Here is a 23,242-nt window from a genome sequence, read left to right on the forward strand (position 1 = left end):
ATGTGGCTGGGAGTGTGAGAATGGGGTTACTGGGAGTGAGCAGGAGCTGGCCTGGCAGATAAGTGGATGAAGGAACAGAGTTTTCAAAACCAGGGGGATGTTGAGAGGCCAGCCAAGCAAGCCCCTTTGGGAGACGTATTCCTAACCATTCCCTCTGGTTTCAGGAGTTGGCCAGAACCTCCAAGACCATCTAGAGATATATATCCAGCAGGCATGCACCCGCCCCATCACCCTCCACTCTGCACAGAAGCCCCTGAAGAAGGCCTGGATTGGCCTGGAGTGGCTCTGGAAGTTCACAGGTGGGTGTGCTCATCCATGACTGTGGGGGAGACGGTCTGTGGACAGCACAGCCTCCCTCTTGAGGTGCCTAGCACAAACTGTGGCTCCAGGTTTCTGGTTCAAAGCGCAACTGTGCCATTCGTTCAGCTGTGAGCCTCAGTTTTCCCATCCGCAAAACGGGGATACACAGTTCCTGCATGGAAGGCTGGTTTGAGGACCACACACCACACACAGGACTTGCCCGAGGTGAGTCTCTGCAAGGGCTGGCGCTGCTCCTCCTGATGAACGGACGGGGATGGATTTATCCTGGACCCGGTCGGGGCCCGGGGGCCCGGAGAAAGGGCAGTTGATGCTGGGCCACAGAATCAGCTTCCATCTCTCGGCATTTTCCATTTGGTTTCTAGCTGAAATCTTACTCATTCACTCAGCACGCGGTCCTCACCCACTCTGTTCTGAGCTACATGGTGAGAAGTGCTAATAAGGGAGGTGTTCTTAGGGAGGTTACGCTCTAGTGGAGACAATGGATGGAAACTAAGTAACAGGCTCAGCTGTAAGTACAGTGAAGGAACAATCAGGGTGTTAAACTAGAGATCGGTGGCGTGGGGCCTGCTAGGCAGGAAGAATACATGCATAGGCCCTGGGGGCAGGCGTTTGGTGTCTGAAGAACAAATCTGTTGGCCAGGAGACTGCAGCGCTGTGAGGTGTAGCAGGGCCTGCCAAGGCCCCAGGGCGGGCGCTCGGAAATGAGTTGTCTGAGGGGACAAACAGGCTGACACAGCTAAAGACTTTATTGGGAAGGGGGCCCTGGGTTGAAGAGCAGCCAGGGAAGGGAACCCACGAGAACTGCTCTGCTACATGGCTCACGGTCTCAGGTTTCAAGGTGAGGAGTTAGTTTCTGCCTCTGGCTGGTCGTCTTGCTTGGCTGATAATCTGCCTCGTGGTTCTTCCTGATGACGTGCACATCTCCCAGCCAGAGTGGACTCCAGAATGGAAGGTTCGGGGAGGTTGATCGTTTCCTCCCTCTTTCGGCCCCTCCCACATTCTCCCAAGAGGTATGTTAACTCTGCTGTTGAGACTTCTCATTTTATGTGAATGCCGCTGAAATTATGAAAATTACTGATATTACTGCTGTTATTATTTGACGTTCTGTATGCATCTGAGTTGTCAGAATATCGTCATGGTATTGGGTAGACCTAGGAAATGTTGTGGGAAGGTTATATTTACCCCTACAAATATCATTACAAAGTAGAGTTTTGCTTCATATTGAGTGTATATCCTGAGAACAGTGAGACTCAAAATATACAAAATCTCCCATAATAGCAAATAACTGCTGCTACAGAGAATATATAGTGGAATGTACAACTACGTAATATGTATCGTGAAGGACAGTGTGTAGTGATGAGTTAGCTAGGACAATACCTGTTAATCCACCTATTGTAAAAAGAAAAATTAAGCCTAGGGCTCATTACTATTGCAGGAGATCATTTGATATTACCTCCATGAAGGGTTGCTAGTCATCTACATACTTTTACTCCTGTGGGAACAGCAATAATTATAGTGGCTGATGTAAAATATACTTGTGTGTCAACATCTATACTGCTGGAACATATGGTGAGCTCCTACAATGACTCCTAAGAATCCAATCGACATTATGGCTCATGCTATTCCCATATACCAAAGGCTCTTCTTTCCTGAATAATACAATATGCGGGATTATTCCAAATGCTGGTAAAATCAGAATATAGACTTAAAGGTGTCCGAAGAATCAGAATAGGTGTTGATATAAGACTGGATCACCCCCTCCTGCCTAGTGAAAAAAAAACTGTGTTTAGGGTTTGGTCTGTTAATAGCATGGTAATCGCAGCTGTTAATACAAGTAATGCTAATAGCAGCAATGAGATGGTTGGATAGCATCAGCAACTCAATGGACATGAGTTTGAGCAAACTCCGGGACATAGTGAAGGACAGGGAAGCCTGGTGCACTGCAGTTGATGCGATTGCAAAGAGTCGGACACAACTTAGTGACTGAACAATAACCATAGCAACAATATAGCTACAAATTAAAACTGGTCACACAAAATAATGGTGGAATATAGTGGGTGGTTTTATAATGGTAGTAAAATTACAAGTACCTAAAATTGCCTGGAAAATCCCATGGATGGAGGAACCTGGTAGGCTGCAGTCCATGGGGTCGCTAAGAGTCGGACACGACTGAGCGACTTCACTTTCACTTTTCACTTTCATGCATTGGAGAAGGAAATGGCAACCCACTCCAGTGTTCTTGCCTGGAGAGTCCCAGGGACGGGGAGGGGCCTGGTGGGCTGCCATCTATGGGGTCACACAGAGTCACACACGACTGAAGTGACTTAGCATAGCAAAATTGAGGAAATACCCACTAGATGTAGGGACAAGATGGTAGGTCTACTGAAGCTCCAGTGTGAGCCACGTTTCAGGCTAAGGGTGGATGTACAGTTGAGCCTGTACCAGCATCGGCTTCAATTATTGATGATGATGCAAGCAGAAGTCGGAAGGAGGGTGGAAGTAATCGGAAGCTTATGTTATCTACACAGGGAATGGCTGTGTTGGGTGCCCCGATCGTTAGTGGCACTAGTCAGTTCCCAAAGCCTCCAATTACAATACACGTAACTATAAAGAAAATTATTACAAATGTCTGCGCTGTTAAAACTGCATTGTAAATCTGATCCTCTCCAAGCAGTGTTCCAGGTTGGACTAATTCAGCACAAATTAACAAGTCCCAAGCACCAAACAGTAAGTATAACTTACCAGTATTTTTATGGCCAATTAAGAATAGTCAATGGTTTATGAATACAAGATAAAATGGCTAAGTAAGCATTAGACTGTATATCTAAAGATGGGCTGGAGTCCTCTTTTTGCCTAGCCCTGTGGTCAGTTTTGCTTACCGAATTGCAGATTCAAAGAGTACAGCTTCAATTCTGTCGGGGCTTCTCCTGCCCGCGCCCCTTTTTTTCCTTTCCTGGCAGCAGGAGAAATGGGGAGAAGTGGACTGCAGCCAGTTGACTAGGCTATTTACTTGTTAACTGAAAGTTTTGTGGGAAATGTAATCCCACCAATCCAGTGAGGATTTAGCTGAATTAAAGTGTTTGGTTTGCATTCAACTGATGCAGGAGAGAGTCCTGCAGTCTTCATTGAGCAGGAATTAAGTAAATTATACTTGCTTAGGGGCTTTGAAAGCTCTTGGCTTGTATAACTTCAATTCCTAGTCCATTACTGAAGGGATTGGTGTAAGAGGTAAGATTATTGTGGATAATATGATTACTGTTGGTAGGACAGTTGTTATATAAAATCAAGTTGTCATTTTATTTTTATATTATTTCTGGAGGGAAATATAGTTAGTGCTTCAGAATATGTGAGTTGTGTGTAGGAGCACAGGTTGAATAACTGCGACAGCTGTTAGTATGGGTAAAATAATACTGTTGTTTTCTTGTTATTTCTTGAATGATTATTCATTTTGGCATAAATCCTGATAGTGTGGAAGACTTATTGATAACGGTGTGATGAGAATGGAGGTTGTAATAATGGGTATTTTATGTGTGTGATAGTGTGGTGGTGACTGAGCTGTAAATGAATAGTATGAATATAGTAAGTGTTATTATAAAGTATAGGTTTAGGATTGTTATAGTTGGGTTATGCAGTATAATGGGTCTTACCCTACGTGAGCAATTGATGAGTAAGCTGTAAGTCTTCATAGTCGGGTTTGGTTTTGTCCGCCTCATCCTCCAATTACAATACATAGTATAGATATGGATAGTACTGGGTTAGGGCTGATACATGGTGAGATTTGGAGTAATACTGACAAGATGCAAGTTTTTGTCATGCTAATACAATTAAGCCTGCTGTTCCTGAGACTCCTTATGCACCTTCAGGTGCTCAGAGGTGGAGTGGAGATAGTCTTAGTTTTTGTTTCCCTATTTGCAGCTTTCTTTACAGGTAACCGACACATAAGGTCTAAGTTGAAGGTGTACGACATGATATATATATACACTAGAAAATGCTTATCACCATGAGGTTAGTTAACACGTCACCGAATTACCCTTTGTGTGTGCTTGTGTGTGTGCGCGCGCATTGAGAGCGATATACATATACACTAGAAAATGCTTATCACCATGAGGTTAGTTGACACGTCACCGAATTACCTTTTGTGTGTGCTTGTGTGTGTGCGCGCGCATGCACTGAGAGCACTTAAGGTGTACTCTGTTAGTAAGTGTTAGTGACAGCGTTGTCACCTGTAGTCACCCCGCCGTATGTTACACCCCCAGAACGTACTCATCTTAAACTGCAAGTCTGTACTCTTTGACCAGCATCTCCTCAGTCTCTCACCCTGTAGCTGCTGGCAACCACCATTCTACTGTTTCTGTGAGTAGCTTTCTCAGATGCCATACAGGTGTGATACACAGACAAGCACACTTGTCTTTCTCTGATTTCTGTCGCTTATGACAGTGCCCCCAAGATGCATCCACACTGTCACAAGTGGCAGGACCCTTTCTCGTGACGGAGTGCCACTTCACTGGATATGTACGCACCGCAGTTTCTCTCCATCACTCCACCAATGGGCATTTCGGTGGTTTCTTTCCTGGGCTCCTGTGAGTGGTGCAGCAGTAAACACAGGCGTGCAGTACCCCTCTGAGATCCCACTGTCATCTTTTTCAGATGCAGACCCAGAAGTGGGGTTGCTGGGTCATACATAGGGAAGTTCTCTTTGTAACTGAGGAACCTCCGTACTGTTTTCCATAGTGGCCGTATCAGTTAACAGTCTTGTCAGCAGTGCAAGAGGGTTCCCTTTGCTGTGCACCCTCACCACTACTTACCGCTTGTCTTTTTGATGACAGCCGTTCTAACCTGTGTGAAATGGTTCAGCAGTGCTTTTTTCACTAATATACATCCCTCTTTAAAAAAAAAATAAGCTTTCCCTTTTCTGTTGGAGTACAGCCGATTAACAATGCTGTGACAGTTTCGGGTGAACAGCACAAGGACTCAGCCACACACACAGGCATCCACTCTCCCCCAAATGCCTCTCCCATCCAGGCTGCCCCGTAACACTGAGCAGAGTCCCAGGTGCTACACAGTAGGTTCTTGTTGTAGGTTAGCCATTTTAAATATAGCAGAGTGTACATGTCAATCCCAAACTCCCCAAGAGATAGTCCTAGTTTTATGGTTAGAGCTGTTGTTTTCACTGTTGGAGTGAAGATTCTTATAACAGTTCACTAATCACAGTAAAACAGGTTAGTGATAATGGCTATTGTAAGAAATATTGATGTAGTAGTGACTTGGGTTAGAAAACATTTAGTGGATGCTTCTATAGCTCGTGGCTTTGTTTTTTTTATTATAGTGGGAATAATGGCTAGTATATTTACTTCAAAGTCAATTCAGGTAAGTAGTCAGTGGGAGCTGGTTATTACAGCTATGCTTCCTGAGATAATGGTTGTTAGGATAATGATAAAGATGATGGGATTTTATTAGTACAGGAAGGATATAAACCAACATTTTCAGGGTATGGGTGGGCCTGGTAGCTCACCGTACTATAGAATATAGTGTAATGTGGTAACACAGAGAATTTTCAATTTTTAAGGGTAAGTTCAATTCCTATGATTCTAGAAATAAGATGGTTTAAACCTCCATTATGTACTCTATCATACATATACTGTATACTGTTCAGACATACATCTTACGTTTGTGATGCTTGATGTTATTATAATAGGTACTGAGACGTATCCTGTGCATAGGGCTAGCGTTGACAGTAGGAAGTTTTTCCAGAGTAAATGGATTAGTTGATCATATTGGAATCGAGGGCAGGATGCTTGAATTCATAGGAAAGCAACTGTTAGTAATAAAGTGTTTTGGTAATAAAGTTGGTTGTGTACAATTCTGATAAGTGGGGGTTATGGAACAATCCCAGAAATAGGATTGTTGAGAAAATATTTCATATTGTTGATGATACCTCATGCGAAGAGTTGACTCATTGGAAAAGACTCTGATGCTGGGAAAGATTGAAGGCAGGAAGAGAAGGGGACGACAGAGGATGAGGTGGCTGGATGGCATCACTGACTCGATGGACGTGAGTGTGGGTGAACTCCGGGAGTTGGTGATGGACAGGGAAGTCTGGCGTGCTGCGATTCATGGGGTCGCAAAGAGTCGGACACGACTGAGCGACTGAAGTGAACTGAATGTTGGTGTATTTTGCTAAGAAAAATGTGGCAAATGGGCCTGCTGCATATTCTACATTGAAGCCTGAAAGAAGTTCAGATTTTCTATTAAGTCAAATGAGGCTTGATTAGTTTCTATAAGAGTAGAAAGAAATCATATTACAGTTAAGAGTCATGATGGGAAATTTTTTCGTAGATACTTTTGTGTGGTGATGAAAGTTGAGAGAGGGTAAAAAGACTCATGTCTTAAGAGGACTGATACAAGAATAATTGCTAGTGTGATTTCTTATGAAATTGTGCTACCACTCATAGGGCGTCTCCGATTAATGCATGTTTAGAGTTGGAACCCCATCAGATCGTAAAATGGAGCATACAGCATACAGCTAGGCTTGGTATTGTTAATTGCAAACATAAATAATACTGCTAGATACATACTAATAAGGGGGTAAGGTATGGGTTGGGGAATTCTTATGGTTAGGACTAGGATTGGTGCAGTGTTAAATGTGGAAATTCAGGATGTAGCTGGTTGTTGCGGTTCTTTAGTAAATAATTTGCACCAGCAGAGGCCTGTAATAGGCCACCTGGTCCTACAATATTTGGCCCTTTTTGAAGTTACATATAACCTAAAAATTTTCATCCATTTAATGTTAGGAATGTTACAGGTAGAGGAATGAGGATAATAAGTATTAAGATACTAATTATAAACATTTTGTTAGAGAATTTGAACTTCTAGTTATAAAAGTTTAAATTTTATGCAATTAAGCCCTGTCACCTTAACAAACCCTGGTTTCAGGTAGTATTTTTTATGTATTAATTAAATTAGGATTATACATTAATTGGTTTTAAGGTGCTTTTTAAAGTGGGCCTTTATTTCTCTGTGCTTTCATACTTGAATAAATATGTACAGGATAGATACCAACCTGGATTACTCCTGAACTCAGATCACTTAGGACTTTTTACCTTTTATAGCCCTTACACCTTTGGAGTGTCCTGAGCCAGTATCAAGGTTGTAAACCCTGATGTTGGTATGAACTCTAGAACAGGACTGTGCTAGAGTCCTGTTATCCCTAGGGTAACGTGTTCCATTGATCAATTTTTTTAATCAGTAAGTGATAATGTTTTGACTGGTAAGTCTAGACTGTCATTGCTCAGAAGATTTTTTTTGTTTTCTGAGGTCACTCTAATCAAAATTATCAACCCATATAAAATTTTGTTATCCCTTGGTGGTTTAATTAGGTTTTGGGGGGTTAATTAATTAAGCTCCACAGGATCTTATTCTGTTATTCCTGCCTCCTCATGGGAAGGTCAGTTTCACTAAGAGACAGTAAAACCCCCAAGTGGCCGTTCATTCAAGTTCTTATGTAGAAAACAATGATTATACTACCTTTGCATGGCCAGGAAACTGTGGTGTTTAACAGCTGTCACTGGGCAGGCAGTGCCTCTAATACTAGTTAGGCTAGAGGTGATGTTTTTGCTAAACAGGCAGAGTTTGTGTTTGCTGAGTTCCTTTGACTTTTTAAAAACCTTTCCTTGAGTGCATGCCTGTAGATTAACAGTGTGTTAGTAAATAATTTAGCCCAAATCAGTGGCTCAGATGGTAAAGGGTCTGCCTGCAATGTGGGAGACCCGGGTTTGATCCCTGGGTTGGGAAGATCCCCTGGAAAAGGGAATGGGAATCCACTGCAGTATTCTCACCCAGAGAATCCCATGGATAGAAGAGCCTTGCAGGCCCCAGTCCATGGGGTCGGAAAGAGTCGGACACGACTAAGCGACTAACACACACATACCATGAATAATTTAATGTTGAGTTATATTTATATACTGTTAATTATTGTATTTTATTAGTTACTGATGTAAACGTATGCAAGGAAAAATACTTCTTGTTACTCATATTATTACCTCTGTTGGCCAATAGATTAGTCCAGTATGAATCTAGGAGTTGATTTGCTTGTTACTGGCATTAATATTAAGGTAAAGTTGTTATTGAGCTTGAATGCTTTCTTAATTGGTAGCTGATTTTAAGCCAACTGTGGTGTTGTCTTTACTGTATCCATTTCTAAAAACTGTACCTTTTTAGATTAACATTTAAAAATACATTAACATTTCTATTTTTTTTTTTTTTGGTAATTTTTACAGTTGAACTGAGATTCTTTTCCTAGACAACCAGCTATCAGTAAGCTTGTTAGGCTTGTCACCTCTACTTACAAATCTCCTCTCGATGTTGCTACATAGATGAGTTTGTTCTAATAAACTGTTAATAAGTAGCTCCTCTGGTTTCAGGATATTTAACTTCTCTTTGTTAAATGTTTGCTAGTTAAATCATTACGCAAAGGTACAAAGGGTAAACTTCACTTTTTGTTCCTGTAAAGCTTCTTTCATCCTTCCCTTATGGTGCTTTCTCTATAGCACTAGAGGATGTTTTAAATTTCTATCCCCCATACTTTAAATAAAACATTCCTTCAACATTTAGTCTCCTTATATTAGTAGATATGGAGAAGGGGTGTTGGGCTAGATTTAGTTCAACGTAGTAATAAATTATGAAATCTCCTAGGTATAAACTAGGTGCTTTGTTTGAGCTATGCTTTGATTTATCTAAGCACACTTTCCAGTAAGCTTCCCTTGTTACGACTTGTCTCCTCTCTTGTTATCAGTATTTGCTAACAGCTTATAGAAAGTTCTTACAACACTTAGGGAGAGTGATGGGCGGTATGTTCATGCTTCATGGCCTTATTCAGTTAAGTATTCTCTTCTTAATTTACTACTAAATTCTTTGGTTTTTAACTTTCCATAAAAACTTTTTTGTGTAATGGAGAAATAGAAAATGTAGCTCATATCTTCCCACCCCGTAGGTTACATCTTGTTCTAACATTTTTATGTACGATAATTAGGCTTAATTTTATTCCTTTTTAGGGTTTGCTGAAGAGGGTAGTATATAGGCTTAATTAGCAAGGGTTGCTGAGGTTTATCATTTATAGAACAGGCTCCTCTAGAGGACCAGCAAGTCCTCTGAGTTTTAAGCTGTTGCTAGTAGTACTCTAGTGAATAATTTCATCTTGTAATTATTCGAGTTTAGAACTAAGCATAGAGTATCTAGTCCCATTGTGTAGTCAGGAAATACTAAAGTCACCTTTATAGTCTGTTTTTATTTTAGTTATGACTTTTTATGGCTTAGTTAAAATTTAACTTTATTTTATATCACTGTTAATTTGAGGTAACTATATGACTGAAGTGGCCGGCATGGAATTTACCAACCCTACTTAATATAACTTAGTTGTACTTTCGTTTATGGCTTACTCTTTATCATTGCTGTTTCCTGTGGGGGTGTGGTTAAGCAAGTCTAAGTTATGTGCTACTAATATTGTGCTTAATGCCTGCTCCCTTTAATCTTGGTGATTTAGATTCTTACTGGGGCACAGATGCTTGCATGTATAATTATATTAAAAGTTAAGAGAAAGTCTGGAAGCAAACCTATGTGTTCATGGAGTTGGCAAATTCATCTGGGCATTTTCAATGCCTTGCTTTAGATTTTAAGCTACATTAACAAGCTGTTTTTACATAGTGAAATAACATATATATAGTTGTTTTATGTGCTTTCTGTTGGATTTGTTGATACAATTTTCATGACAATGGTCAATAGATCTAGGGAAATGTCTGTCTATATAGACGGCAAACATCTACGTAGTTTATTGGTATGATTGGGGTTTATTTTCTAGGCCTATCTAACTTTGAGCATTAAGTTACTCATGTTTGTTGAGTAGACAGCTAATTCTATGTATTTATATGTTTTTGCCTTGTTTTGGCAGGGTTACTTAGAGCATGGGCTTTAGCATGGGGGTGGTTAAGGGGGGTTGTTAACAGGCCATGTACTTGTTCGCTGCATGTACATGTGGAGTGTGTGTCTAATTTCCTTATGTCCTGAACTCGTTGACTGAATGACACCTTTTGATAAATAATATTCAATTAAAATCCAGCTACAATTTATTTGACTGTGTTAAGGCCACAACTGAGTCACAGCATCCCTTAAAAAATTGAAATCACAGTTATGTGTGAGCATGCGCTGGTTAGTCCATCAAGATGTCTTATTTAAGTGGAAAGAGGTGGGCAGTTTTAGGTGAGACGGCCCTGAAGTGAGGTGAGATGTCTGATAAAGTTCATTAGCAGAAACGCCCACAAGTCATGGGCCTGCAGAGAGAAGAGGGACAGCCGCCAAGCAGACTGGTGGTCTCACACAGCTTGCTGATTAAGTTTGCGATCTATTGGATATGATGTTCGTGTTGACTAAAATTGATTTGATTTAATGTGCTACATATGACTAGTAATATGTGCTACGTGCTGTCAATAAGATAATGTACATGCTTATAAACATGGGGTAAAAAATGAATGTTATAACACATATATATATTATGTCATAGTGCATATATGCACAGTACATAGTTTATGCTAAAAAGAGGTGATTTTAATACTCACAGGTACTTAATAATGTCGTAATGTCCCATAACGAAATGTCAGGGCATACTGTAGGTAGAATTTCAGCTTTGGGTGCTGATGGTGGAGCTGGAACTTCTTCCTAGAGAGATGTGTTATTCTCCTTTGCTGGTTTACAAGACCAGGATAATAGATACACTGCAAAGACTACTCATTTTAGGAAATTATTTTTCAGTGATGTTAGTTGTTGGTGTTAGTACTAGAATTAAAAAGAAATATAAAATAGATGCTAGTTGTCTGACAGTAATGAAGGGGTGTCTATGGGTTGTTCTCGAATTCATGTTAGTGTTAAGAGGTCTGCTGCTAGTACTCAAAAATAGGCTTTGGCCGAGAGGTTGAAATGTTACGCTTTGTTCCTTAGATGCAGGGAGCACTGGGAAGTGCGGGAACTGAGACTGAAAGGCTTAGGGCCCATATGGCTGCTGGTTTACTGGGGAGTGACTTTACTGGGGAGTGACAGTAGGGCTGTGGTGCAGATACTAAGTGCCCCTCTGGCTTGAGAGGCTGTGCAGTTATCAGGGTCTCCTAGGAAGTCAGGCACCAACATTAGTAGCATTAGGACTCCTAATAAGGCACTTAAGATGTCTTTTATTGTATAGTAGGGATGAAGGGGGATTTTGTGTCAGATGAGATTCCTGTGGGATTTTTAGATCCTGTGTCGTCAAGGAATAGTAAGTGGACAGCTGTGAGTGCTGCAGTAATGAATGGGAGAATAAAACGGAATGTGAGGAATTGTCTAAGAGTCACTTAATCTACTGAAAAGCCAGTTCAGATGCTTTCACTGAGACTTATGCTGATATATGGAATTGCTGCGAGGAGGTTAGTAATAACTATTGCCCCTCAGAACGACTTTGTTCTCAAGGTTAAGACATAGCCTATAAATGCTGTGGCTATGACTGTAAATAGGTGATTCTAACGAAGTGCAGTTTCTAAAAAAGTCTAGGATCCATAATAGAACCCTGATCCTACAGGAAGAAACAGGCACATAAAAATATGGAGGCTCCATTTCCATGTAGATATAAGATAACTCACCTGTAATCGATGTTCTTGGCTGGGTAACATTAACTACTGCTGCTGCTGCTAAGTCGCTTCAGTCGTGTCCAACTCTGTGCGACCCCATAGACGGCAGCCCACCAGGCTCCCCAGTCCCTGGGATTCTCCAGGCAAGAACACTGGAGTGGGTTGCCATTGCATTCTCCAACTAACATTAACTAGCTAAGTATTAATGATGAGAAAGTGGTTATTGTGTTTGATGTGTAATGTATTGCTAGAAATAAGCCTGTTAACATGTGTAATGCTGAACAAATGCCCAGTAGGAACTGAAATCTCATGATGGGTTTGATGGGCTGGAAGAGCAATAAATGCATTGTTAATAATTTGTATTAATGGGTGTGGTTTTCAGATGATGGTGATTGGTGTTCGTATAGTTGAATAACAATGATGATTTTTCATGTCATTGGCCATGGTTTGAGTCCATGTGAGAATAATGATAACATATATTGTATTTAAGTTCTATTTTTGTAATTTGTTTTGTGGGGTTTTCTTCAAAACCTTCACCTATTTATGGTGGACTTGGGATGATTGTGGGTGGGGGTTGTGGGATTATGTTGAATTTTGGTGGCTCATTTTTGGATTTAACAGTATTTTTTTTTTATTTGGGGGGATATTGGTTGTGTTTGGTTATATGACAGCTACTGAACAGTATCCTGTGGTTTGAGTCTCTAATATTAGAGACTGTTTTAGGTATATTTCTTTCAGGGTTGATGATAAGAGTTTTCAGTGGCATTTTATGTTTTAAAAGGTGAGAAAGTAGAGATTGTATTTAAATTTAACAGACTAGGGGTTGAGTGATGACAGAGGTGATTCTGGAGTTTTTAGTGAGGAGGCTGTGGGAATTGCAGTGTTGTGTGGTTATGGTTCTTGATTTTAATTGTTACTGGTTGCCTATTGCTTATTGGTGTTGCATTTATTGTAGAGGTGACTTGCAGTGACTAAATACAGATATGCTATGGTGAGGGTAGTGAGGAATGAGAGAAAATATAGTTCTGTTAGGCCTTTTTTGATACTAGTGTAGAAAATTTTAGTTGAATGAGGGAGGTAATTTGTGGTAAAATACTCTCGAGTCCGATTAAAGCTAGGAGGGATGATGCTAATATGCTTCTTTCCATATCTGGAGTTACAGTATTACCATCACTGATCTCATATGGAACTATGTATCATCACCTTATCAGAGGCTCAGTCACACGTTTGGTAATGCAAGAAAACAATCTTGTAAAACAGGCAACATAAACAATATAGCTAGCAGTGTTAGTAAGGTCGTAAGTGAAAATTTAAGAACCTCCATTAGTTGCAGCCCAGCCCATCCCAGTTCATCTGACTTTGTCTGTCTGTTCTATACCAGCCCTTACCTTTTAGGGAAATTATATATTGGCATTGTCCACAAGGCACCCAGCCCACTAGGTTGGCCAACCCTAGTATGGTGTCACTGTCCCCAACGTAAGGGAGCCTTTAAGTTTAAATGACCGTACCTGGTGTTAACTTTCTGTTGCAGATCACGGAGTGTCCAATCTTCATCCCAAAAATTAAGCTTTAGAAAGAAACAGTGTTTCCTTTTAATAATTAAACTTTGCAGCAATTAACATAACAGCAAGGAACTATCTGAGAAGTGAGTCTTAGTGAACACAGACCTCAATAAATAACATTAGAATTTGGTATCCACAGAAGTCTCTCTTTCTCTCTAAAATTAGCCTCATTTTTATCACATATAGCCAAATAAGATATCTTGATTTAAAATTAAGTCTGATTAATTGATTAAGATAGCCTCCCTAGGCCAGGAAAGCCACACCATGGCCTTGTCACAGATTTAGGTGAATTCCTCCCTTTTTGAGGTCCGTAAAATACCTTGAGATGCCTGCACCAATTAGGAGGTGGCCTTCCTAATTTATCTGATAAAGCTGCTGGTAACCTAAGAGTTTCCAATCTCTAGAGGAAATTAGGTACAGAGAAAGAAGTGTTTCAGTTCTGCTTACAAAGGTATAATTTAGCAAACTGCTGTAAGTCATAATTTGTTTGAGGGGAAGGTTTTTTTTTTTTGGAAAACACATATTAAAATCTAGTAATGTTTCAGACTTTAAATTTTGATATTTGGAAAGTTTGTCAAAAGGTTTCAAAACACTTGGTCAAATAAGATCATACATCACTGTAAGGTAATACTTACTCCTTACCCAAAGTTACAAGAGATCTCAAAAGCGAATACAGTGTGTGGAGCAGGGGATGGGGCACCTGAGAGCAGCACTGACACAGCCCCACGGCCGTGTGCGCAGTGGCTGGCGGGGGGCAGCTGTAGCACGGTTCGCTCAGAGCTCTGTGATGGCCTGGAGCGTGGGAGGGAGGGGCTGTATGCACACAGACAGCTGATTCACTTTGTTGTGCAGCAGAAACCAGCAAGGCATTGTAAAGCAATTATCCTACAATTAAAACTTTAAAAATAAATTCAAGGGGGAAAAAAGCAAATACAGATCCCTTACCAGGTGGTGCTAGTGGTAAAGAACTCGCCTGCCAATGCAGGACACGTATGAGATACAGGTTTGATCCCTGGAAAGATCCCCATGGAGGAGGGAATGGCAACCCACTCCAGTATTCTTTCCTGGAGCATCCCATGGACAGAGGAGCCTGGTAGGCTACAGTCCATGGAGTCGCAGAGAGTCGGACATGACTGAAGCAACATAGCATGCAAAGGCACAAAAACTCACACAATCTGTTATCAAAAGCAGCATTCCAAGGAAACTGTCCTCTTAATAGAGAAAACCAGTCTTGTACCAACCTACTTTTAACAACAAAATTAACTTTACTTTAAACCTAGCCAATCCTGATGATCCACAAACTCTCCATTATTTTCTGTATCCATATGAGCCTGTCCTCCATTTTCTTCTTCATTGAGAACAACCAGCTGTAAGAGTCACTTTCTTTTCTTTTAATAAAATGCAATTCCATTCCTCATACCTTCTTCACTGACAATACACATCCTCTTTTCCTACTGTATACTGAAATGCTTCTTTTATTATTTCTATTAGCTTTAATTACACATTTTAAATTAGAGTGAGCTCTTTAAAAACCTTAATTTCTAGTGAAAACTAAGAGGTAAGCAATTATGAATTATCTTTTGCATTAGGATTCTGTAGCTCAGTGAACATAAGTGCTAGTGATAATTCCTAAAAACATTTGCTTTCTTACAGAGAACATGTCAGGATGACACCCAACATATTCATTAATCATCCTAAATACCTTTAGTTTCTCCGTTTATTACAGTTAATGATGTTTCAGTGTCTTATTTGGGAATGACTTAGCTATTCAATAAATGTCCATCACTTAATTTAGAATAACTCTATATTTCAAGCAAATTTTCAAATATCTAGAGAGAATTATCCTTAAGTAGACATTCCTACAATATAATTATTCCTAAGACATTCATCCAAAAGCTCTTATCTTGCATTCATTTAACTCACTTATAAAAGTTCATTATGCCACGTTACTTTCCTTGCTGACAAATTTGTAATAGATATAATAAGATCTTAATACCTTTAGTTATACCTTGGTTCGCTGCTAAGTTGCTTCAGTCGTGTCTGACTCTGTGCTATCCTGTAGACAGCAACCCACCAGGCTCCTCTGTCCCTGGGATTCTCCACACAAGAATACTGGAGTGGTGCCATTTCCTTCTCCATACCTTGGTTTAATACAAGTCATATAACTTGATGACTCTAAAGTCATATCTATTTAAATTAACAAAGTTTAAAACCAGATATTAATTTAATACTATTTCCCAGTTCACATGAACCTGAAATTAATTCTTGCCAATTCCTTTCTGTAGTTTTGAAAATTTATATAAGTGCTGAATTTTCTTAAGTAGAGCTCATCGATGAATTAATTTTGATAATACCATCCAAAGGTAAGGAGATTATATATATATACAACCAGAGATCTCACAGGTTCATTTTCTAAACTTAATCATGAATTGGGTATTATAAAACTCACTAATTTATGAGTAATAGTTGGAGTAAGTATAGTTTAGAAAGGTTCCCCACCCACCCCCATCTATCTCAGGAAATAGAGATGATCTAGATAAAATAGGACTCGGGCCCTCAGGATCTGTTAAGGCACAGGGTGAGAAAACCAAGTTCTCCTAGAAGGAACTGACCTCAGGGTCAGAATTCTAAAGAACACTGTATCAAGCTTGCCTTTTCTAACTGTATATACAAAAAGAACCAGTTTTGGAATTTTCAAGAGTTTCACCTAAACAGGTTTTCTCTGGAATCTAAAGAATATTCTGGCCACACAGTGTTATAATAAAATATCCTTCTCTTAATCACAGGCTCATAGCTAAAACCTTTTCAGTCAAGACAAATTCTCCCAAGAGGGCCCTGCAATGGAACAGAACCAGAATTTCCTATTTCAGAAGGCAGAACGGCCTCACAGATCACAACACAGAACATAAAACAGGCACGGCTGTCCTAATCAGACACTCCCTTAAATATAAGATTGAAGGTTCTCAGAAAACCTTCTACAGAGATGCAGAACTTCCGATTTGAGTTCTGACCAACAGGAACTAAGGGGTGGCCTTAGACGTCTCCTGCCACCTGCAGACACCCAGGTGTGACAGGACTTTCCCCCTGGGCTTACAGGAAGGGAGGATGGGAACTCAGCCTTACCGGAAACCAGATACCAGATAACGCAAGGTCCCTGCCCACAGGAGGTGATCAGGCTCCAGTCCTCAGATAACTTAGGCTCTTCCACTAGACTCCTGCATCCAGGACCAGAAGAGAAGGGTAGGATAGGAGGAAAGGGAAGGGAAAACAGGCCAGTGAAGTCGCTCATTCCTTACCTGGTCAGGAAGCTCTGGCCAGTTGTGCACATCAGGAGGAGGCCAGGGACATTTAAAGGGTCCCAGTGCTGGCTACTGGGTCCGGTCCATCAGCAGGCAGGCTGATCCCTGATGGTCAGGAGGTCAGTCGTAGCAAAAGAGAGATCCTACCAGTCAGTTGTTGAAGGAAGGAGGACCCCTTCTAGGGCCTGAGACTGAAACCACCTGCCTTGGCCAGGCACATGATGACCACTTCCTCAGCTGTCTCACAACAGGAGGTGTCAAGAAGGAACACGGTGCTGCCACTGAAAAATAACCAGGAGAATTCAGGAGAGGGGCCAAAAGCAGGAGGGGAAGACCAGCCTCCCAGAATCCTTCACTCTGGTTGAGTGAATCCTTCAATCCTTCAACATCTTGGCTGAGAGATGCAGATGCCACCAGGAGGGACCCAGAGTCAGACTATGGGCCAAGCAAAATGACTGGCCAGAGACGACCCCAAAACTAACCCTATTCCCAGAAAACCTGAGACTGCGAACCATGTGGCAGAGCAGTTCTCCTGGGTTCCCTCACCCTGCTGCTCTCCAACCGGGGTTGGGGGGTGTGGTCCTTCCCAACAAAGTCTTTTGCTGTGTCAGAATGTGTGTCTCCTCTGACGATTCACTTCCAAGAGTTAGATAAGGGGTTCGCCCTTCCTGCAACAGTGGGAGACTGGATGGAGGAGGGACTTGACCTTGATCGCGGTCTGTGTGTGAAGGGTGGGCTGCAAGAGGCACAGAGAGGCTGGGCACCAGCCACCACCACTTAGGTGATGTGGGCTTGGATGGAGGTTGGGGTGTGGGTGGTAGTGCCAAGAAGGTGGGCTGAAGTTGATCTTGGAGCTGAAGATGGAGACTTTCTAACAGACGTGGTAGGGGGTGATGGCGAAGAGTGTTTTCTGACTTGCAGTGACAGCAGTGTAGTGTAGTCAGGGGTGGGGGCTGGGGTAGGTTTGGGACGCCCGTGTGACCTCAAGTCCCACAGTCGCGTTGGCAGTGGTGGAGTGGGAGGGGGGCAAAGCTGAAGCCTCTTGGCATGGAGCTGATACTGAAAGCCATGGTGCTGGGTGGGCCCACCTGGGGACAGAGGAAAGTTGAGGACGTGGGTCCAGTACTGGAACACAGGCCCGGAAGAGGAGGAGGAACTACCCACAGAGAGGAGTCTGACCCACCTGCCATGCCAGGACTGCTCTCTGCCTCATCATCATCTTCTGATCCTCAGGGTATGGAGCCACGGCCCATCTGGAAACGGGGGGCTTCATCCGGAGCCAGCCGTCGGGGTCCCCCATCCGGACATCCAGTTCCACTTCCTGCCGTCCCAGGTGATCGACCATGGGCGGGTCCCCCCGCAGCAGGAGGCTTACCAGGTGGGCAGGCGGTCTCCCCGTCACAGCAAGGCCTTCGGGGTGGGGGGCCCTGAAGTCTGTGTCCTGCCCTCCAGCTGCTCAGTGTCTGAGGGGAGAGAAGCGGGGTGGGGAGTCAGAGGTAGAGTGAGGCAGGTTGCACCCAGCCTGGGCCACCAGCTCTGGGTGCTGAGTACTAGAAATGGACAGAGAGGCCAGCTCTGCCCAGGGAATGCCAACCCTGAACATTTCGAACAATCAGGTATAAAGCCAGGAAGCAAGAGCCATCGACTGAGGTGGCTTGGTGCCTTGATTTGGGGAGGGGGGCAGGGGAGAGGTTACGATGCACAGTAGATGCCAAAATGCATCTGCTCTCAGTTGACTCTGGATGTCCAGTCCCACCCCACAGGAAACCAGGGCATCTCTAAATGACTACGCTGGGGGTGACCAGGGTCATTGCTTCCTCTGGGCTCTTCCAGGTACATGTGGGGACCATGCGGGGCACGAGCGTGGGCTGGCTCAAACTGAGAAGTGCCAACCCCCACGACCACCCTGTGATCCAGCCCAACTACCTGTCAACAGGTAATGCCCCAGCCACTTTTGCTTTGCCCAGACCTGAGCTTGTTGGGTCACTGAAAGATTGAGTGCCTCTGTGGGGTTCATATTTGCCCCGGAACCTTAGCCCTGGAGCCCACATTTTGAGCCACAGTCACATTCTGTCCCCCATCCACCCCTCATCCTGGGCTGTAAACCTGCGCGTGCTACACTGCAGTGCCCTGAGTCCCCACCAGTGGCCCCAGGATGGCACTCGACACAGATTTGCAGCTTTCAGAACAGCCTACCAAGAGATACACAGAGCTCTGGCTGTGTATAGACAGCTCACAGAGCATTTTTCCTACTGTTCCTGGGAGCATCTTCTAAAAGCAAATTACATTTCTGGACCTCTCTGTTTACGCACAGCCAGAATGCCGCCCCCACCAGGCAGGTTTGGCCCAAGGATACTCACAGGGCAGGGCGTGCAGGCTTATCTCCATTTTGCAGATGAGAAAATTCAAATCCCTGATTTAAATGAAGGTCCTCTGGGCCAGGCTGTGTCCGTCTAGGATGCTGTCTGGGCTTCGTGGGACTCTGCTAGGTTGTGCTGTCACTGCCGCTGGGTAGGGGACAGGCAGCCTGGGGGCTTGGACCTCCATGTCCTTGAACTGTGTCCCCTTGGGCAGCTTCTTGAGTCTCTCCAAGTGGAGAATCTTCCAGTAGGGCCAGCATGGTAAGAGGAAATGTCTCACCTGTTTCTTCTCGTCAACAGAAACTGACATTAAAGACTTCCGTCTCTGTGTGAGGCTGACCCGAGAGATTTTTGCACAGAAAGCCCTGGCACCATTCCGAGGAAAGGAGCTCCAGCCGGGAAGCCACATCCAGTCAGATGCGGAGATAGACGCCTTCGTGCGGGCGAAGGCAGACAGCGCCTACCACCCCTCGTGCACTTGCAAGATGGGCCAGCCCTCTGACCCCACGGCAGTGGTGGATCCACAGACCAGGGTGCTCGGCGTGGAAAACCTCAGGGTGGTCGATGCCTCCATCATGCCCAGTGTGGTCAGTGGCAACCTGAACGCCCCCACCATCATGATCGCAGAGAAGGCAGCCGACATCATCCAGGGGCGGCCGGCGCTCTGGGACGAGGATGTCCCGGTCTACAAGCCCAGGACCCTGGCCACCCAGCGCTGAGGTCGGCCCTGCCCGCGAAGGCCCAGCACAGCCCTTGCTCCACATGGACTTTCCTGAACCTGTCTAGAATGTTATCCTCCAGTGGCCGAGACTTGGATAATCTCCTAAGAAAGGGGACCAGTACTGGTTAGTGAACTGGCTTCTTTCTTACCAGCATGTCCTCTCAGGCCTTCTGGGGCCCCTTCTCCCTGCCTCTGGGCAGGATAGCAAAGGGGAGGGGAGGCTGGTGCAGAACGGGCAACTCCTGGCAGGTCCTTGTCACGCGCTCCACAGCGCTCTCCAGTCCAGGGTCCTGCCGCCTTCCAGGGTCTGGGTCGGTGGGTCCTTCCCAGGCTCTGTCTAGAGGCAAGCCAGTCCAGGAACAGGGAGCTTGCACAGAGCCCAGGGCATTCTCCCCATCCGGCTGAAAACTGCACCGGAGGCCTGGAGTGAGGGAGCGTGGAGCTTAGCTGGGATGTGTGACGAGCCTCCAACATGCCTGGACAGAGGGAAAGCTGCCTGCTGAAAGAAACAGGCTTCTTTCCCTGCTGCTTCCTGACTTCACCCCCAGAGGGAGACAGGAACTGGTGTTCAGCTGGGTCCCTCCAAGGGGCCTTGTAGCCCACCTCTATGATGCTTTTGTTCTTACTAACACCATCAGCCTGAGGCCGGAATTCTGGACCTTGCTTCAGGACTCAGGAGTCTGCAGGGCCTCTTTACTACCATGGGTTTTAGGATTTAGCATTTTTAAAGATCTTCCTGTTGCCAGGAAACCTAGAAACCCAGAGCAGACCTGTACCCCAGCCTGCTCTGCGCAAAGCCCGGGGAGATGGGGACTGAGCAGTGGCCACGGCTGGCTAATTCTCATTCTCCAGATGTCCCCAGCAACAGACCAGGCGGGAGCCAGGCTGACGGACAAAGCAGTCAAGTAGAGCTATGATCCTCGTCCTGAAAAAAAAACGCAATTGATTTAAAGACAAATGAATTGGCGAAGATTTGAGCTTGGGGGAAAAACAAAGTAACATTTAAAACAGATCTCTGATCTTTAAACTTATTCTAATTCAATAAGGCAACCCCATAACTTACTTTTGAACTGAGATCCATTATCCAGACTGTCGTTACAAGGTAAAGAACATGCGGATGCGTTTTGGATTGATTTTTCTGACTGTATCCAGAAGCCCCTGTCTGGCAAGAAGGAAAGGAACTCCTGTTTGGAAACCTGCCCACTGGACCCAGAATCAGAGGGAAGGAAGATGGAACATTCCAGGCTTTAACCCAGATCAGAGGGGGTTGAAGTGCCTTGGAGGCCCCACGGTTGAGAAAGATTTCTAGAAAGGTAGAAAGAAGAAAGCCATCACACCGGCCTGCCTTTAAAAATGTTTGAGTAAAATCTTATTTGATCTTACCTGTGTCTTTATTTTCTGTTCCAGCAGAGGGTCAAGAGAGAAAATTCTGTGTCTGTCAAGAGACATCTGTCTCCTAGAGAGGCCCCCACCAGCCCACAGGACTCCTCTGGGTCTGGAGCCGCTGGCAGGGGTGAAGGGCTGCAGGAGAGGGGTCCTGACCCCCCACTCTGAGGGCCACAGAGTGACACCTCCCAGCTGGTGACTGAACTTACCTCCTCGGGGGGGCATGGCAGGAGACGTGGCCATTCAGACCTGCATTCTCTGGTGCCTTCAGCCTCTGACACAGCAGCTGATAGGCTGGTGTGCATGTGTAGGTGAGCAAAACTGCGTGTGTCGGGGGGGGGCCCGTACTGTGGGGCACCGAGGCCCCTCTCCCGCTCATGGCATACCATCACACAATACTGCCGCACACACAGGTGCGTTTCACAGGAGAAAAGCGTGAGTGTCATACAGCCGACACCCAACAGGAAACTGCTATTGGGGTCCAGACCTCAGATAGAATATTCTCTCTGAGGCAGCTGCCCCCTCGAGCCCTAAGTGCTGGCTGGCCGGGCAGAGTGGAGCAGTGGCCCGTGTCCTAACCACCAGCTGTCTGAAGGGTCCAGCGCCACGAAGGAACCATCGCCTGCAGAAAGAAAGGGGGCTGTTGGCTGAGGAGGCCAGAGAGGGGAGGGAAGTGCCGACCGCAATCGGGGAGGGTGAGCCAGTCAGGCAGGCCCGAAGGGCATGGAGGGCACTCAGCCTCTAAAGGAACTGCGAAGACACCTGTTAAGCCCCTTAGCAGAAAGCCTGCAGTGCCCCCCGAACAGGAGAACGTACATTTCCCAGAACGGTTGACAAAGCCTAACGGAAGCGGTGTGCGTGCCTATGGGCAGGCTCTGCGGAACACGGACCCCACTGAAGAAGCCCATGTGTGAACCTCTCCATCAGCACAGGATTCCTCCTGGTGGAGTAAGAGCCAGAAACCCAGCTAGAGCAGCGGCCCGCCTGCAGGTGACCAGAAAAGGGTGGGTCCCAGAGGTGGGACTCTGGCACCTAGAAACACAGCCCTTGTGCAGGCTGCAGGAGTCTTTTCCATAAATTCAAATAGAGTCTCCTTAGTCAAACCATGTTCCTCCACCCAAAGGGCATGTCATAGTTCCGCTGAACAACTTATCATCAGATCAAATACCTAGGCACCCTTCTCTTAGAAACCAGAAAACACACACACACACCTTTCTCTGCTGGCCCTGTCTTGAGATCCAGGCAGCCTCCCGTGGCCTCTCCTGCCTCCACCCCCACGGGGCACCCTCACAGCCATGCTCACTCCAGTTCTCTGCTTGGAAGCAAGGGCCTCAGGCCTGCCTCTCTTTCTTGCCTACTCTCTTGGATCCCCAGTAGAGAAGGAATATTATTTTGGAGAAATAAAAGCTTTTTCCACAAATGAAGGCGTAGCTGGAGTCTTGTTTCTGAGTCAGGAGAGGCTAATAAAGGAGCTTGGAACTCGGTGTGAAACTAACAGCTTTCAGAACAAACTGACCACCATCGTAACAATAAAAACCTTTGCAGGAAAGCAGGCAATGGGCAAAGACACTTAGGGCTGTGAAGCATAAACAGCACAAAATAAACTGCTCTGGTTTCTCTCACAAGCGTGGCATCAGACATAAAGCAGTCCGTCAGACATGTTAAACCCATTCTGTGCACCAAGAAGCTTCTAGGGCCTTCACAAGCTGCCCATCCCAGCCACCAGTTGATTCTGAAATATTTCAGAGTCAGGCTGGAAGGTGCTGTGTGGCCCAGCTGTCTGGATGGAAATCACAGAGGCTGCAGTTAACGAGGTTCGTGCTTGTCGTTTCCGTTTTGGGACGTTATGGACAACACATAATGAAGGAGACTTCACGTACTATTCCTGGGGACAGCCCCAAGATGACTACTTTTTTAGGGGATGGGAGAGGAATTAAAAAGGAGAGAC

General features: G+C 44.5%; 1 protein-coding gene across 1 annotated transcript in view; it reads left to right on the forward strand.

The window, feature by feature from the left end:
- Positions 1–21,290, forward strand: part of CHDH (choline dehydrogenase) — a 92,339-nt gene extending 71,049 nt beyond the window's left edge. The window contains 5 exon segments of the mRNA XM_010851934.1: positions 165–299; positions 18,061–18,113; positions 18,116–18,205; positions 18,661–18,763; positions 19,488–21,290. Of these exon segments, the coding sequence (XP_010850236.1) occupies positions 165–299; positions 18,061–18,113; positions 18,116–18,205; positions 18,661–18,763; positions 19,488–19,906 (800 nt within the window). The 3' untranslated portion in view covers positions 19,907–21,290.
- Positions 21,291–23,242: the final 1,952 nt, after the last annotated feature.

This window comes from Bison bison, unplaced genomic scaffold (assembly GCF_000754665.1).
Source record: "Bison bison bison isolate TAMUID 2011002044 unplaced genomic scaffold, Bison_UMD1.0 scf7180017864304, whole genome shotgun sequence".
Lineage (NCBI taxonomy): Eukaryota > Metazoa > Chordata > Mammalia > Artiodactyla > Bovidae > Bison > Bison bison.